Source organism: Rhinoraja longicauda, chromosome 7 (genome assembly GCF_053455715.1).
Source record: "Rhinoraja longicauda isolate Sanriku21f chromosome 7, sRhiLon1.1, whole genome shotgun sequence".
NCBI classification, from domain to species: Eukaryota; Metazoa; Chordata; class Chondrichthyes; order Rajiformes; family Arhynchobatidae; genus Rhinoraja; species Rhinoraja longicauda.
Genome location: NC_135959.1, coordinates 43,248,640 through 43,261,775, shown reverse-complemented (window position 1 = coordinate 43,261,775; position 13,136 = coordinate 43,248,640). Strand labels below are relative to the sequence as shown.

At 43.8% G+C, this 13,136-nt stretch overlaps 2 protein-coding genes across 2 annotated transcripts; both read right to left on the bottom strand.

The window, feature by feature from the left end:
* Positions 1 to 1,606: 1,606 nt before the first annotated feature.
* LOC144595525 (2-oxo-4-hydroxy-4-carboxy-5-ureidoimidazoline decarboxylase-like) lies at positions 1,607 to 4,481 on the bottom strand. The gene is made up of 2 exons (XM_078403046.1): positions 4,299 to 4,481; positions 1,607 to 3,186 (listed from the first exon to the last, which is right to left on the bottom strand). Exons 1-2 carry the CDS (start codon positions 4,471 to 4,473, stop codon positions 2,768 to 2,770), a joined length of 594 nt encoding a protein of 197 aa, XP_078259172.1. The 5' UTR covers positions 4,474 to 4,481; the 3' UTR covers positions 1,607 to 2,767.
* Positions 4,482 to 5,517: 1,036 nt separating this feature from the next.
* LOC144595204 (2-oxo-4-hydroxy-4-carboxy-5-ureidoimidazoline decarboxylase-like) lies at positions 5,518 to 11,578 on the bottom strand. Its single transcript, XM_078402393.1, has 2 exons — positions 11,356 to 11,578; positions 5,518 to 7,433 (listed from the first exon to the last, which is right to left on the bottom strand). The coding sequence occupies exons 1-2, from the start codon at positions 11,528 to 11,530 to the stop codon at positions 7,081 to 7,083; spliced, it is 528 nt and encodes a 175-aa protein (XP_078258519.1). The 5' UTR covers positions 11,531 to 11,578; the 3' UTR covers positions 5,518 to 7,080.
* Between the last annotated feature and the right edge of the window lie 1,558 nt (positions 11,579 to 13,136).

Here is a 13,136-nt window from a genome sequence, read left to right as displayed (position 1 = left end):
TTTTAAGTTGAAAGGGGAAAGATTTAAAGGTAACCAGTGAGGAAGTTTTATGGGTAGATTGTGTTGTGTACATTGAACAAGCTGACAAAGGAAGTGGTAGAGCCAGGTACAATTACAACGTTTAAAAGACACTTGGACAGGTACATGGATAAGAAAGGTTTGGATGGAGATGGGAGAAGCATAGACAATCTGGACTATCTCAGTTAGGCAACTTTGACCTTTCAATTCTGGGTCTCCCCCATTGCCAGAGTGAGGCCACACGCAAATTGAAGGAACAGCACCCAATATTTTGTTTGGGTAGCTTAAAACCCAGCTTTGAAGGCAGACACAAATTGCTGGAGGGTCAGGCAGCATCTCTGGAGTGAACGAACGAGTCTACCTACGATTTAAACCAGCATCTGCAGTTCTTTCCTTACAACCCATTGAATTCTCTACTTTAAAATAACTTAATCTCACGCTCCCCTCCCCTGCTTCCTCCTAACTTGCCCCCTTCCTCCACCCTAGTTGTTTTACCAGTTCCACAGTCTCCACATTGTTTCTCTTGAGATTACACCTTCCCTAGCCAACAATGGGCCTACAAGTCACCACCCTGCCTGAAGTAATTTGTGGCCGGACCTGTTTGGTCCTGGTCTTTTCTCGCCTCCAGCTATTTGCCTCACCCCTCCTCCCTACCTCCTACTTTCAGACCGACGAAGGGTCCTGAGCCGAAGCGTCACCTATTGTTTTTCTCCACATATGCTGCCTGACCCATTGAGTTACTCCAGCACTTCGTGTCTATCTTTGATCGCCATGGATAAGTTGGGCCGAAGGGCCTGTTTCCATATTGTACAGCTCAATGAATCCATGATTCTATGGTATCAAATTAATATTTGGATAAATACATGGAAAGGAAGGATCTAGAGGGCTATGGGTCAAATACAGGAGAATGAGATTAGCCCTGTATGCCAACTTGGTCGACATGGACAAGGTGGGTCAAAGTCATCTATGTAAACAAGATTGGGTGGTGGAGCAAACATGAGACATTATAACCCACTCCGGTGTCTATTTGGTCAGCATGGACATGGTGGGCCAAAGTCATCTATGCTGATTCTATTGAATTGAGGACCAAACACGGGGCTCAGTGACCCACTGTGACTTCCATTTCGCGTGCTGGTGTGAGAGCTTGGTGCTGGGGGCCACTTGTATGAAGAAGTTCAACAGATGCAGATGGCAGATCTTCCTGACCTCTCCATTGCCCGTCTCAAGCTCCCGCTCCAGGCTGTTGTGATTCCTGATGGTCATCTGCTTGATTATGGCGACCCTGTCATTCATCCTGGCAATATACAAACTCTGTACAGACAGCACCTGAGGTCAGAATTGAACCTGGGTCTCTGGGGCTGGAAGGCAGTGACTCTGTTGTTGCACCACCCCACCGCCCAGATGTGGAGGATTTTGCAAAGGCAGTTTGTGGTCTCTCTAGTCAATGCTTTCTGGGACAACATAAGGAAGAGCGAAAGATAATGCATGAGACTTAAATATTTCTAACGCATTAAATGCAATAAAATAAAAGAATATATTCAACTCATCAAATTGATTAACAATTTCGTTTCGTTTTAGTTTAGTTTAGTTTAATGTCACGTGTACAGTGAAAAGTGTTTTGTTGCGTGCTATCGAGTCAACGAAAAGATTATACATGATTACAATCAAGCAGTCAGCAGTGTACAGATACAGGTTAAAGAATAAAAGGAATAACGTTTAGTGCAAGATAAAGTCCGGTAAAGTCCAATTAAAGATTTTGTGAAGTTAATTCTAGATACCATAAGATCCTTTCATGTTTTATTCCAACACAATATTCAAGAGAATGTATATCACTGTTTTTGTTGTTGTGAATATTTCTGACATTCCTCCCAATATTCTCTACACAACTTTACTCTCTAAGAAGAATGAGACAAAGCTATTACAGAATTTGATAGCGGAAGTCTAGAACCAGGAGTTGGGAACTCAAAATAAATGGTTCGCTACTCAGGACCGAGAGAGGAAGAAGGATGTGTAAAAAGGAACTGCAGATACTGTTTAAACCGAAGATCGACACAGAAAGCTGGAGTAACTCAGTGGGACAGGCAGCATCTCTGGAGAGAAGGAATGGGTGATATTTTGGGTCGAGACCCTTCTTCGCTTGCCTTCATTGGTCAGAGCCTTGAGTATTAGAGCCCAGAAGTCATGATGCAGCTTCATAGGGCTTTGGTTAGATCGCATTTGGAGTATTGCGTGCCATTTTGGTTGTCCCATTACAGGAAGAGGGTGTAGGCTTTGAAGAGGGTGCAGAGGAAGTTTATCTAAATGCTGCCTGGTAGAGGGAGTGTTGTATACAAGGAGAGATTGGACAAACTAGGATTTTTTAATCTGAAAAGCTGGAGGTTGAGGGGCGACCTGATAGAAATATATAAAATTATGAGAGGCATACAAATGGTAGACAGTCTGAACCTTTATCCCAGGGTGGAATTATCAAAGACTGGAGGGCATACGTTTAAGGTGAGGGTGGAAAAGTTTAAAGGTGATGTGTGGGGTAAGTTTTTTACACAGAGGGTGGTGGATGCCTGGAATGTGCTGCCTGGAAGGTGGTGGTGACAGATGGCCATACTGACTATCAATCATCAGTTCACACTATGCTATCCCATTCCGGCCTGTGGCTTTATTGGGTGGTGGGGCAAACACGAGGCATTATAACCCACTCCGATTTCCATTTGGTCAGTATGGACATGGTGGACCAAAGTCATCTATGTTGACTTTATTGGGTTGTGGACCAAACACAGGGCTCTATGACCCACTGCGACTTCCATTTCCCGTGCTGGTGAAATTGCTTGGTGCTGGGGGCCACTTGATTGAAGATGTCCTTCAGGCGCAGATGGCAGATCTTCTTGACCTCTCCAATGCCCGTCTCAAGCTCCTGCTCCAGGCTGATGTGAATCCTGATGGTCATCTGCTTGATTATGGTGACCATGTCATTCATCCTGGCACAGATCACGAAGGGGAAGTGGAACCTGTTCTTGTATGAAGCATTTAACTCATTCAGCTGGGACCGCTGGGTCAGAGTGAGAGTGGTCATTCCAGCTTGACTCTGCTCTCTCTGGGACTCAGATGAGAGTGTTCCCCGGACCAGATCTCTCCCAGCAAGGTCAGAGATACATCGCAAGATTCCCTTCTTCCCTTAAAAACACAAAAAAGTACTTTTAAATCCTTCATCTATTTAGCTCTGGAGACTCAAGGAACTGCAGATGTTTACAAAAAAAAACATGGATAGGTGACGTTTCATGTCTGACAATGAAGGTCCCATCCTGAAACATCATCTCTCCATGTTCTCCAGAGATGTTGCCAGACCGGCTGAGTTACTCTAGCACTCTGTGTCTTTTTTAGTCTGATTATCAGTTTGTGTGACCTACTCAATCTATTTTAGTTTAGTTTAGTTTAGTTTAGAGGTACAGTGTGGAAGCAGGCCTTTCAGGCTACGGAATCCACGCCGATCAGTGATCCCTTTACTCTAGAACTATCCTAAACACTAGGGACAATTTACAATTTACCGGAGCACCCAAAGAAAATGCATGTACAAACTCCATACATTTATCACGCGTAGCCAGGATCAACCCCGGGTGTCTGGCGTTGTGAGGCAGCAACTCTACCACTACACCAACTTACCACCCCTGGTCAAGTTAAAAAACGAAGCCCTAGTTTATGCTAAGAGGTTAGTTGAAGTAAATATTGAACTAATTTTTGTATTTACGAGTAACGGGAGGCCAAGTTTAAGGGAGGCAGAATTTTGCTAGCTGGTCGACACACTCTACATCCAAAATCCAACGATTAAATAATATGTGGAGAGCTTTGTTGTAATATTAACCGGTGTCAACGTGATTGGATAAAAAAGCATGTTAATAAGTCAGAACAAATTATTGTCTCATTGCAAAATATACGATATAATGCAGTATGATACGATAGAATGTTCATATCGTTTTGTATACTTTGCCCTAGTTTATGCTAAAACTATTGCCGAAGACCCAAACTTTGGAAGCTCAACGCTGTTTATGCTGGATTAATCACATTTTGCAATGATACATTCCATATTGATTTAGTTCTGGCTTTGCTGACTGTGTAAATAATGGTAATTTTCTTTTTAGATTTACCGTAAGATTTCACTTTGTTTTTGCTTTTCAGCTCTCGTGGTGAAAGTGAAATCTTGTCACGGTAGTGTACAGCTGAGGTCTGTGGAGTTTATATTTAATATGCCTAGAGCGAGTTTTTAAATAAATAGATCTGCGCATTCTTACCGGATGGAGGCAATGAATCTATAAAGTCTCCAAAGGTATTTTCCAATGCTTCCAGACTAGCGAAGGGACGATGAGACCAAACTGCAGCCGCGATCATTGGACATCTCTCGACCACATTCCCAAATTTACTGACAAACTCTTCGTAATCCATGGAGTTAAAGACGTCAACTTCCATGGTTGTTGCTTGGCTGTTGCACAGAGCAGAATGCAAATAGCGAGGAACATTTTGTTTACTCGCAGTGTCAGTAAACATGAGGATAGTGCTCCCTTAGATAAAAACTTACCCACCTAGCCCAAGGATAGCGATAGCTGGACAATCTGTATCTGTTGGACTGCATGTTTACAGTTTTATAACATAGAGTGTAGAACAGTACAGCACAGGAACAGACCATTTGGCCAACGAAGTCCCTGCAGAATATATCAAGTTAAACTAATCTCTTCTGCCTGCATGTGATCCACATTCCTCCATTCCCTGCACATCCCTGTGCCTAACCAAAAGCCTTTTCAACACCATTCTTGTATCAGCCTCCAATGCCACCCCGGCAGCACATTCTAAACACCCACCACTCTCTCTGTAAAAAAAACTTGCTTCAGAAATACACGTAACTCACATGGCCTGAAGGTTTCTCCAATCCAATACAAAACCCTGGTTGCTGGCACCATCTCCGTCCATGCCCTTGGCTCAGCTCCTCCAATAGTCTCTGCCCCTCTAGTTTAATCACTGTTGTCAGGGTTCCATTGGGAATGTAGACGCAGGGAACAGCAGATGCAGTTTTACAAAATAAAGACACAAACTGCTGGAGTAACTCAGCAGGTCAGGCAGCATCTCTGGAGAATATGGTTAGGTGATGTTTCAGGTCAGTCAGGTTGAGTCTGAAGAAGGATCTCACTCTGAATCACTGCATCAATGGTGGAGGCCCAGCAACAGCCTGGGGCTGTACCAGGAGTCACTCCAAGAGGCCAAGGCACATGGGGAAATCCACGCAGGTCTTGGGGAGAACATACAAATTCTGTACAGACAGCACCCGAGGTCAGAATTGAATCTGGGTCTCTGGGGCCGGAAGGCAGTGTGTGGTCTCTCTCTTCAATGCTTTCAGTTGCAATTTAAGGAAGAGCGAAAGATAATGCATGAGAAATAAATATTTCTAACGCATTAAATGCAATAAAATCAAAGAATATATTCAACTCATCAAATTGATTCACAATTTAGTTTTGTTTTAGTTTAGTTTAGTTTATTGTCACGTGTACAGTGAAAAGTGTTTTTGTTGCGTGCTATCCAGTCAACGAAAAGACAATACATGATTACAATCAAGCAGTCAGCAGTGTACAGATACAGGATAAAAGAAATAACGTTTAGTGCAAGATAAAGTCCAGTAAAGTCCAATTAAAGATTTTGTGAAATAAATTCTAGATTGCATAAGATCCTTTCATGTTTTACAATATTCCAGAGAATGTATATCGCTGTTTTTGGTTGTTGTGAATATTTCTGACACTCCTCCCAATATTCTCTACACAACTTTACTCTCTAAGAAGAATGAGACAAAGCTAATACAGAGATTGATAGCAGAAGTCTAGAATCAGGAGTTGGGAACTCGATATAAATGGTTCGCTATTCAGGACCGAGAGAGGAAGAAGGATGTGTAAAAAGGAACTGCAGATGCTGGTTTAAACCGAAGATCGACACAGAAAGCTGGAGTAACTCAGGGGGACAGCCAGCATCTCTGGAGAGAAGGAATGGGTGACGTTTTGGGTCGAGACCGTTCTTTGCTTGCCTTCATTGGTCAGAGCCTTGACTATTAGAGCCCCGAAGTCATGATGCAGCTTCATAGGACTTTGGTTAGATCGTATTTGGAGTATTGCGTGCCATTTTGGTTGTCCCATTACAGGAAAAGGGTGCAGGCTTTGAAGAGGGTGCAGAGGAGGTTTATCTGAATGCTGCCTGGTAGAGGGAGTATTGTATACAAGGAGAGATTGGACAAACTAGGATTTTTTTTCTCTGAAAAGCTGGAGGTTGAGGGGCGACCTGATAGAAATATATAAAATTATGAGAGGCATACAAATGGTAGACAGTCTGAACCTTTATCCCAGGATGGAATTATCAAAGACTGGAGGGCATACGTTTAAGGTGAGGGAGGAAAAGTTTAAAGGTGATGTGTGACGTAAGTGTTTTACACAGAGGGTGGTGGGTACCTGGAATGTGCTGCCAGAGGTAGTGGTGATGACAGATACAAGAATGGTGTTTTAGATTGGCACATGGATGTAGAGAATATAGAAATATGGATCATATGCAGTCAGAGAAGAGCTGTTATCTTGGTGTTGGGTTCATTGTGGACAATATGGGCTGACAGGCCTGATCGAGTCTTGTATTGTTCTATGTTCCTGGTTTCTTCGTTTTGAGGACAATGAATGGTTGGAATTTTCTACCGAAGGAAACTGTGGAGGTATAACGGAGATTGGTACGATTTTAGACTACGCAAACTAAGGTCTGTGGTTAGTGCAGGAATGAACGAATTAAAGATACAACATGGAATCAGGCCATTTGGCCCACCATGACCGTGCCGACCATCAATTATCAGTTTACATTACGCTATCACATTCTGGCCTGTGGCAGTGCTTTGACTTTATTGGGTGGTGAGGCAAACACGAGGCAGTATAACCCACTCCGATTTCCATTGGTCAGTATGGGCATGGTGGGCCAAAGTCATCTATGTTGACTCTATTGGGTTGTGGACCAAACAGGGAGGTCTATGACCCACTGCGACTTCCATTTCCCGTGCTGGTGTTATTGCTTGGTGCTGGGGGGCACTTGTTTGAAGATGTCCAACAGACGCAGATGGCAGATCTTCTTGACCTCTCCAATGCCCGTCTCATGCTCCCACTCCAGGCTGTTGTGAATCCTGATGGTCATCTGCTGGATTATGGTGACCGTGTCATTCATCCTGACACAGATCACGAAGGGGAAGTGGAACCTGTTCTTGTATGAAGCATTTAACTCACTCAGCTGGGACCGCTGGGTCAGAGTGAGAGTGGTCATTCCAGCTTGACTCTGCTCTCTCCGGGACTCAGATGAGAGTGTTCCCCGGACCAGATCTCTCCCAGCAAGGTCGGGGTGACATCGCAAGATTCCCACCTTCCCTTAAAAACACAAAAATACATCATTTGAAATCTGGCATCCATTTAGTTATGGCATCTGCACGGAATTTGTACTTTCTCTCTGGGGAGAAAGTTATAATAGAGAAGTTGGGGCAGGAAAAAGCCTGGCGAGTGATAGATGGTTACAGGTGAGGGGGGGGGGGGGGGGTTGCATTACATTATCACACAGCTTCTCTAACACCCTTTTTTCTTCTTTCACCTCCAGCCTTTGTCACCTAATCCACCCATCTGCTAATTAAATATCCACACCCCTCCCTCCACCCACCTGTTCCACCTATCGCTTTCCAGAAAATTTACGAGGATTTAGCAAGGACTTGAAGGCCTGAGTATAGGGAGAGGTTGGGCATGCTAGGACTTTATTCCTTGGAGTGCAGGAGGCTGAGGAGAGATCTTGCGGAGGTACATAAAATCTCTGAGGGGTATAGATCGGGTGAATGCGCAGAGTAGGGGAATCAAAAGCCAGAGGATATAGGTTTAAAGTGAGAGGGGAAAAATGTAATAGGTAGCTGAGGGGCAACTTTTCACACAGAGGGTGGTGGTATATGGAAGATTTACCAGAGGAGGTAATTGGGGCAGGTACTAAAACAGCATTTAAAAGATAATTGAACAGGTACTGTTTTGACACAACCTGCCCATGCTGATCAAGGTGCCGTATCTAAGTTAGTCCCATTTGCCCACATTTGATCACCTTCCCTTTAAACCTTTCCTATCTAACTTCGATATGGCACCTTGATCAGCATGGGCAGGTTGTGTCAAAGGGCCTTTTTCCATGCTGTATGGCTCTATGACTATATTACAAGGCAAAATGATTCCCCTGAGGATGCGCTGATAGACTCTGGGATTAACCACTTGAGAGTTTTTGACTTTCACATTTTTGAGTGCTTATGAGGAAATCACAAACTTGCTGGCATTTACATGGGGAAGATTTAGCAGTTCTTTGTGGAATTGTTAGGTTTTTTCTGTCAAATCTATGGAATGAGATCCATTCTCATTCAATAGGAGCATAGCACCACCTGCTGGCTGATCAGCAAATTGAATCCCTCGAATTTAAAAAACAGAGTGCCGGAGGAACTTTGTCTTTTGCTCACGAGTCCAGCAACAGCAGTGTCTTGTGTCTCCTTCTCTCAAATGTACACATGCATACTGAATAAAATATGGCAAATGAAATATGGAATACATTTATAATAGTAGGTATAAAAGTCAGTGCGTTTTCCAGAGATGCTGCCTGACCTGCTGACTTACTCCAGCACTTATGTCCTTTTAGGTCAAGTCAAGTCTACCTTATTTGTCACATATACATACAAGATATGCAGTGAAATGAAAGTCTATATAATTCAGTCTATTTATTGCATTCTGTGAACTAATCACTCATGTATCTATGTCCTGGCATCGGTGGTGGGGAAGATGCTGGAGTCAATTATAAAAGATGAAATTGCAGAACATTTGGATAGTGTAACAGGATCGTTCCAAGTCAGCATGGATTTACAAAGGGGAAATCATGCTAGACTAATCTTCTGGAATTTTTTGAGGATGTAACTAGGAAAATGGACAGGGGAGAGTTGGTGGATGTCGTGTGCCTTGACTTTCAGAAAGCCTTCGACAAGGTCCCACATAGGAAATTAGTGGGCAAAATTAGAGCACATGGTATTGGAGGTAGGGTACTGACATGGATTGAAAATTGGTTGGCAGACAGAAAGCAAAGAGTGGGGATAAATGGATCCCTTTCAGAATGGCAGGCAGTGACTAGTGGGGTACCGCAAGGCTCGGTGCTGGGACCGCAGCTATTTACAATATACATTAATGACTTGGATGAAGTGATTAAAAGTAACATTAGTAAATTTGCAGATGACACAAAGCTGGGTGGCAGTGTGAACTGTGAGGAAGATGCTATGAGGTTACAGGGTGACTTGGATAGGTTGTGTGAGTGGGCGGATGCATGGCAGATGCAGTTTAATATGGATAAGTGTGAGGTTATCCACATTGGTGGTAAGAATAGGAACGCAGATTATTATCTAAATGGTGTCAAGTTACGAAACGGGGACGTACAACGAGTTCTGGGTGTCCTAGTGCATCAGTCACTGAAAGGAAGCATGCAGGTACAGCAGGCAGTGAAGAAAGCCAATGGAATGTTGGCCTTCATAACAAGAGGAGTTGAGTATAGGAGCAAAGAGGTCCTTCTGCAGTTGTACAGGGCTCTAGTGAGACCGTACCTGGAGTACTGTGTGCAGTTTTGGTCTCCATGTTTGAGGAAGGATATTCTTGCTATTGAGGGCGTGCAGCGTAGGTTTACTAGGTTAATCCCCGGAATGGCGGGACTGTCGTATGTTGAAAGACTGGAATGACTAGGCTTGTATACACTGGAATTTAGAAGGATGAGAGGGAATCTTATCGAAACGTATAAGATTATTAAGGGGTTGGACACATTAGAGGCAGGAAACATGTTCCCAATGTTGGGGGAGTCCAGAACCAGGGGCCACAGTTTAAGAATAAGGTGTAGGCCATTTAGAACGGAGATGAGGAAAAACATTTTCAGTCAAAGTGTTGTAAATCTGTGGAATTATTTGCCTCAGAAGGTGGTGGAGGCCAATTCTCTGAGTGCTTTCAAGAGAGAGCTAGATAGAGCTCTTAAGGATAGCGATGTCAGGGGGTATGTGGAGAAGGCAGGAAAGGGGTACTGATTGGGAATGATCAGCCATGGTCACATTGAATGGTGGTGCTGCCTCGAAGGGCCGAATGGCCTCCTCCTGCACCTATTGTCTATTGTCTATGTCCTCCAGAGATGCTACCTGACCCCAGGGCAAGTTGTTTTTTACACAGAGTGGCAAGTGTCTGGAACGTGCTGCTCGGGATGGCAGTGGAACTAGATATGGTAAAAGCATTTAAGAGGCTCTTACAGGCAGAGGAGACTGGTTTAACGGCATCATGTTAGGTACGGACATAGTGGACCGAAAGGCCTGTTCTTGTGTTGTACTGTTCCTTATTCTATGTTATTTAAGGGGCAGTTGAAGTGAATTTGTGGAAGGAAATTAAAGCTTTTTTGATACTGAGGAGGATCCCTGCTGGTTAAGTCTAACATGTCTTCTCACTGGAGACGTAATGGTGGATAAGTGGCCAGTGTTTCTGGACTATCTCTACCGGACTCTGATCAGAATCGGGTCAGCTAGTCGATACCCTCTCCACCCAAAGCCCAACGGTTAAAATAATATGTGCAGTGTTGTAAAATTTGTATATTGTATATTATAAATAATATGTTGTAACATTTAGCAGTGTCATTGTGGTGTGGACAAGTAAATATCTTAATGAGTCAGGGCGAATTAATGTCTTGTTGCAAAATATTGCCGAAGACTTAAAATGCCAGCTCAATGCTGTTTATGCTGGTTTAGTGCAGGAAGAAATTTGTTCCTATTATTGAAACAAACAAATTTATACTTCTCAAGCTTTAACTTCATATTATCTTCCACGTATCAGTAATGGCGAATGCTTTTCATCTGCAAGCTGAGAGCAGGACATGGGCCCCAGTGTTTAATACAGGGTAGTACCGTTTCGACAAGTCTTCCATTGTAATTATTTTACTGTGATGATTAAATATGAAACGAGGTTTCCATCTCTTCCTTAGTTAGGCTAGCTTCAAATGTTAGTTTAAATTTTTTTAGAAACTGTTGTTTATGTTGTTCGGTTGAAACACTCAATGATACATTCCATATCAATTTAGTTCTGGACCTTTGCTGCCTGTATAAATAATGGTAATTTTCCTTTTAGATTTACCATAGGTTTACAATTTGCTTTTGATTTGGGCTTTCGTGATAAATGTGAAACCTTATCACAGTCGTGTTCAACTGAGGTCTGTGCAGTTTATATTTAATATGCCTATAGTGAATTTTTAAATAGATCTGCGCATTCTTACCAGATGGAGGCAATGAATCTATGAAGTCTTCAAAGGCATTTTCCAATGCTTCCAGACTTGCGAAGGGACGATGAGACCAAACTGCAGCCGCGATCATTGGACATCTCTCGACCACATTCCCAAATTTACCGACAAACTCTTCGTAATCCATGGAGTTACAGATGTGAACTTCCATGGTTGTTGCTAGGCTGTTGTGCAAAGCAGAATGCAAAGAACGACGAATGAGTTGTGTTTACTCTCGGTGTCGGTGAACGTGAGGCTAGTGCCCCCTTAGATAGAAACAGCACAATCTATCGCTGCTGGACCTGCACATTTTCAGGTAGCTGTACTCAATCCACCGCTTCTCACAACAATTCTCTTTCCGCACCCAACGTGCTCTCCTCTGGCTCTGCACTATGCGCTGGCACCAGCAGGCCCTCTCTGACTCTCCCACAGCTCTGGGCCTGCAATGGATCTCAGTTTTAGATTTTTAACTCTTGCACATTTCCAGTTTTATGTATAGAACATAGAACAGTGTTGGTGGCAGGGTTGGCGGGCGGTGGGATGGGGGGAGAAAGCTGGAAGAGAGGTGTAGGTGGTATAAAGCCTGGCAAGTGATAGGTGGCTACAAGTGGTGTGGCGCGGTGACGCAGTGGTAGAGTTGCTGCCTTACAGTGCCAGAGACATGGGTTGGATCCTGACTACGGGTGCTGTCTGTATAGAGTTTGTACTTTCTCCCTGTGACCTGCATGGGTTTTCTCCGGATGCCTCGGTTTTTCTCCCCCACTCTAAAGATGGCTAATAGGCTTATTGGCCTGGTAAAATTGTAAATTGTCCCTAATGTGTGTAGGATAGTGGTAGTGTACAGGGATCGCTGCTCAGTGCAGACTCTGAAGGCCGAAGGGCCTGTTTCTACACTGTATATTTAAACTAAACCAAAGTAATTGTGAGGGGGTGGTATAAACATCGAATTCTCCAATTTTAGGTAACGAACTTACAAAAAAACATCTTCTTACCCCTCCACCCACCCCCCCCCATTGCCTGTGCCCCACCTAGATTTGCACCGATTTCTCCTTTTCTCCCCCCCCCCCCCCCCCATCCCCTGCAACCTATATTCCTCTGGCTACACATTTGTGCCTCTTTTATCTTTATCTCTATATCTCACTCCTTTTGCATTATCATCTCTGGCCTTTGTCCAAACATCTGCCAATCAACAACCCTTCCCACTTGTATTAATCAGTCAGTTGCCAGACTTTGTTCTGTCCCAACCTCCATTCCAACTTTCTCCTCTCCCCCACCACAATCAGTCTGAAGAAGGTTCATAGATACATAGATAGATACATAGAAAATAGGTGCAACAGTAGGCCATTCGGCCCTTCGAGCCACTACCGCCATTCAATGTGATCATGGCTGATCATCCACAATCAGTACCTCGTTCCTGCCTTCTCCCCATATCCCTTGATTCCGCTAGCCCTAAGAGCTCTATCTAACTCTCTTTTAAATGCATCCAGTGAGTCGGCCCCCACTGCCTTCTAAGGCAGAGAATTCCACAAATCCACAACGCTCTGGGTGAAAAAGTCTGTTCTAAAATCTCTGTTCTAAATGGCCTACCCCGTATTCTTAAACTGTGGCCCCTGGTTATGGACTCCCCCTACATCGGGAACATGTTTCCTGCAGTTAGCGAGTCCAATCCCTTAATAATTTTATGTTTCTGTAAGATCTGCTCTCATCCTTCTAAATTCCAGTCAATACAAGCCCAGTTGTCCCATTCTTTCATCATATGTTAGTCCCGCCACCCCTGG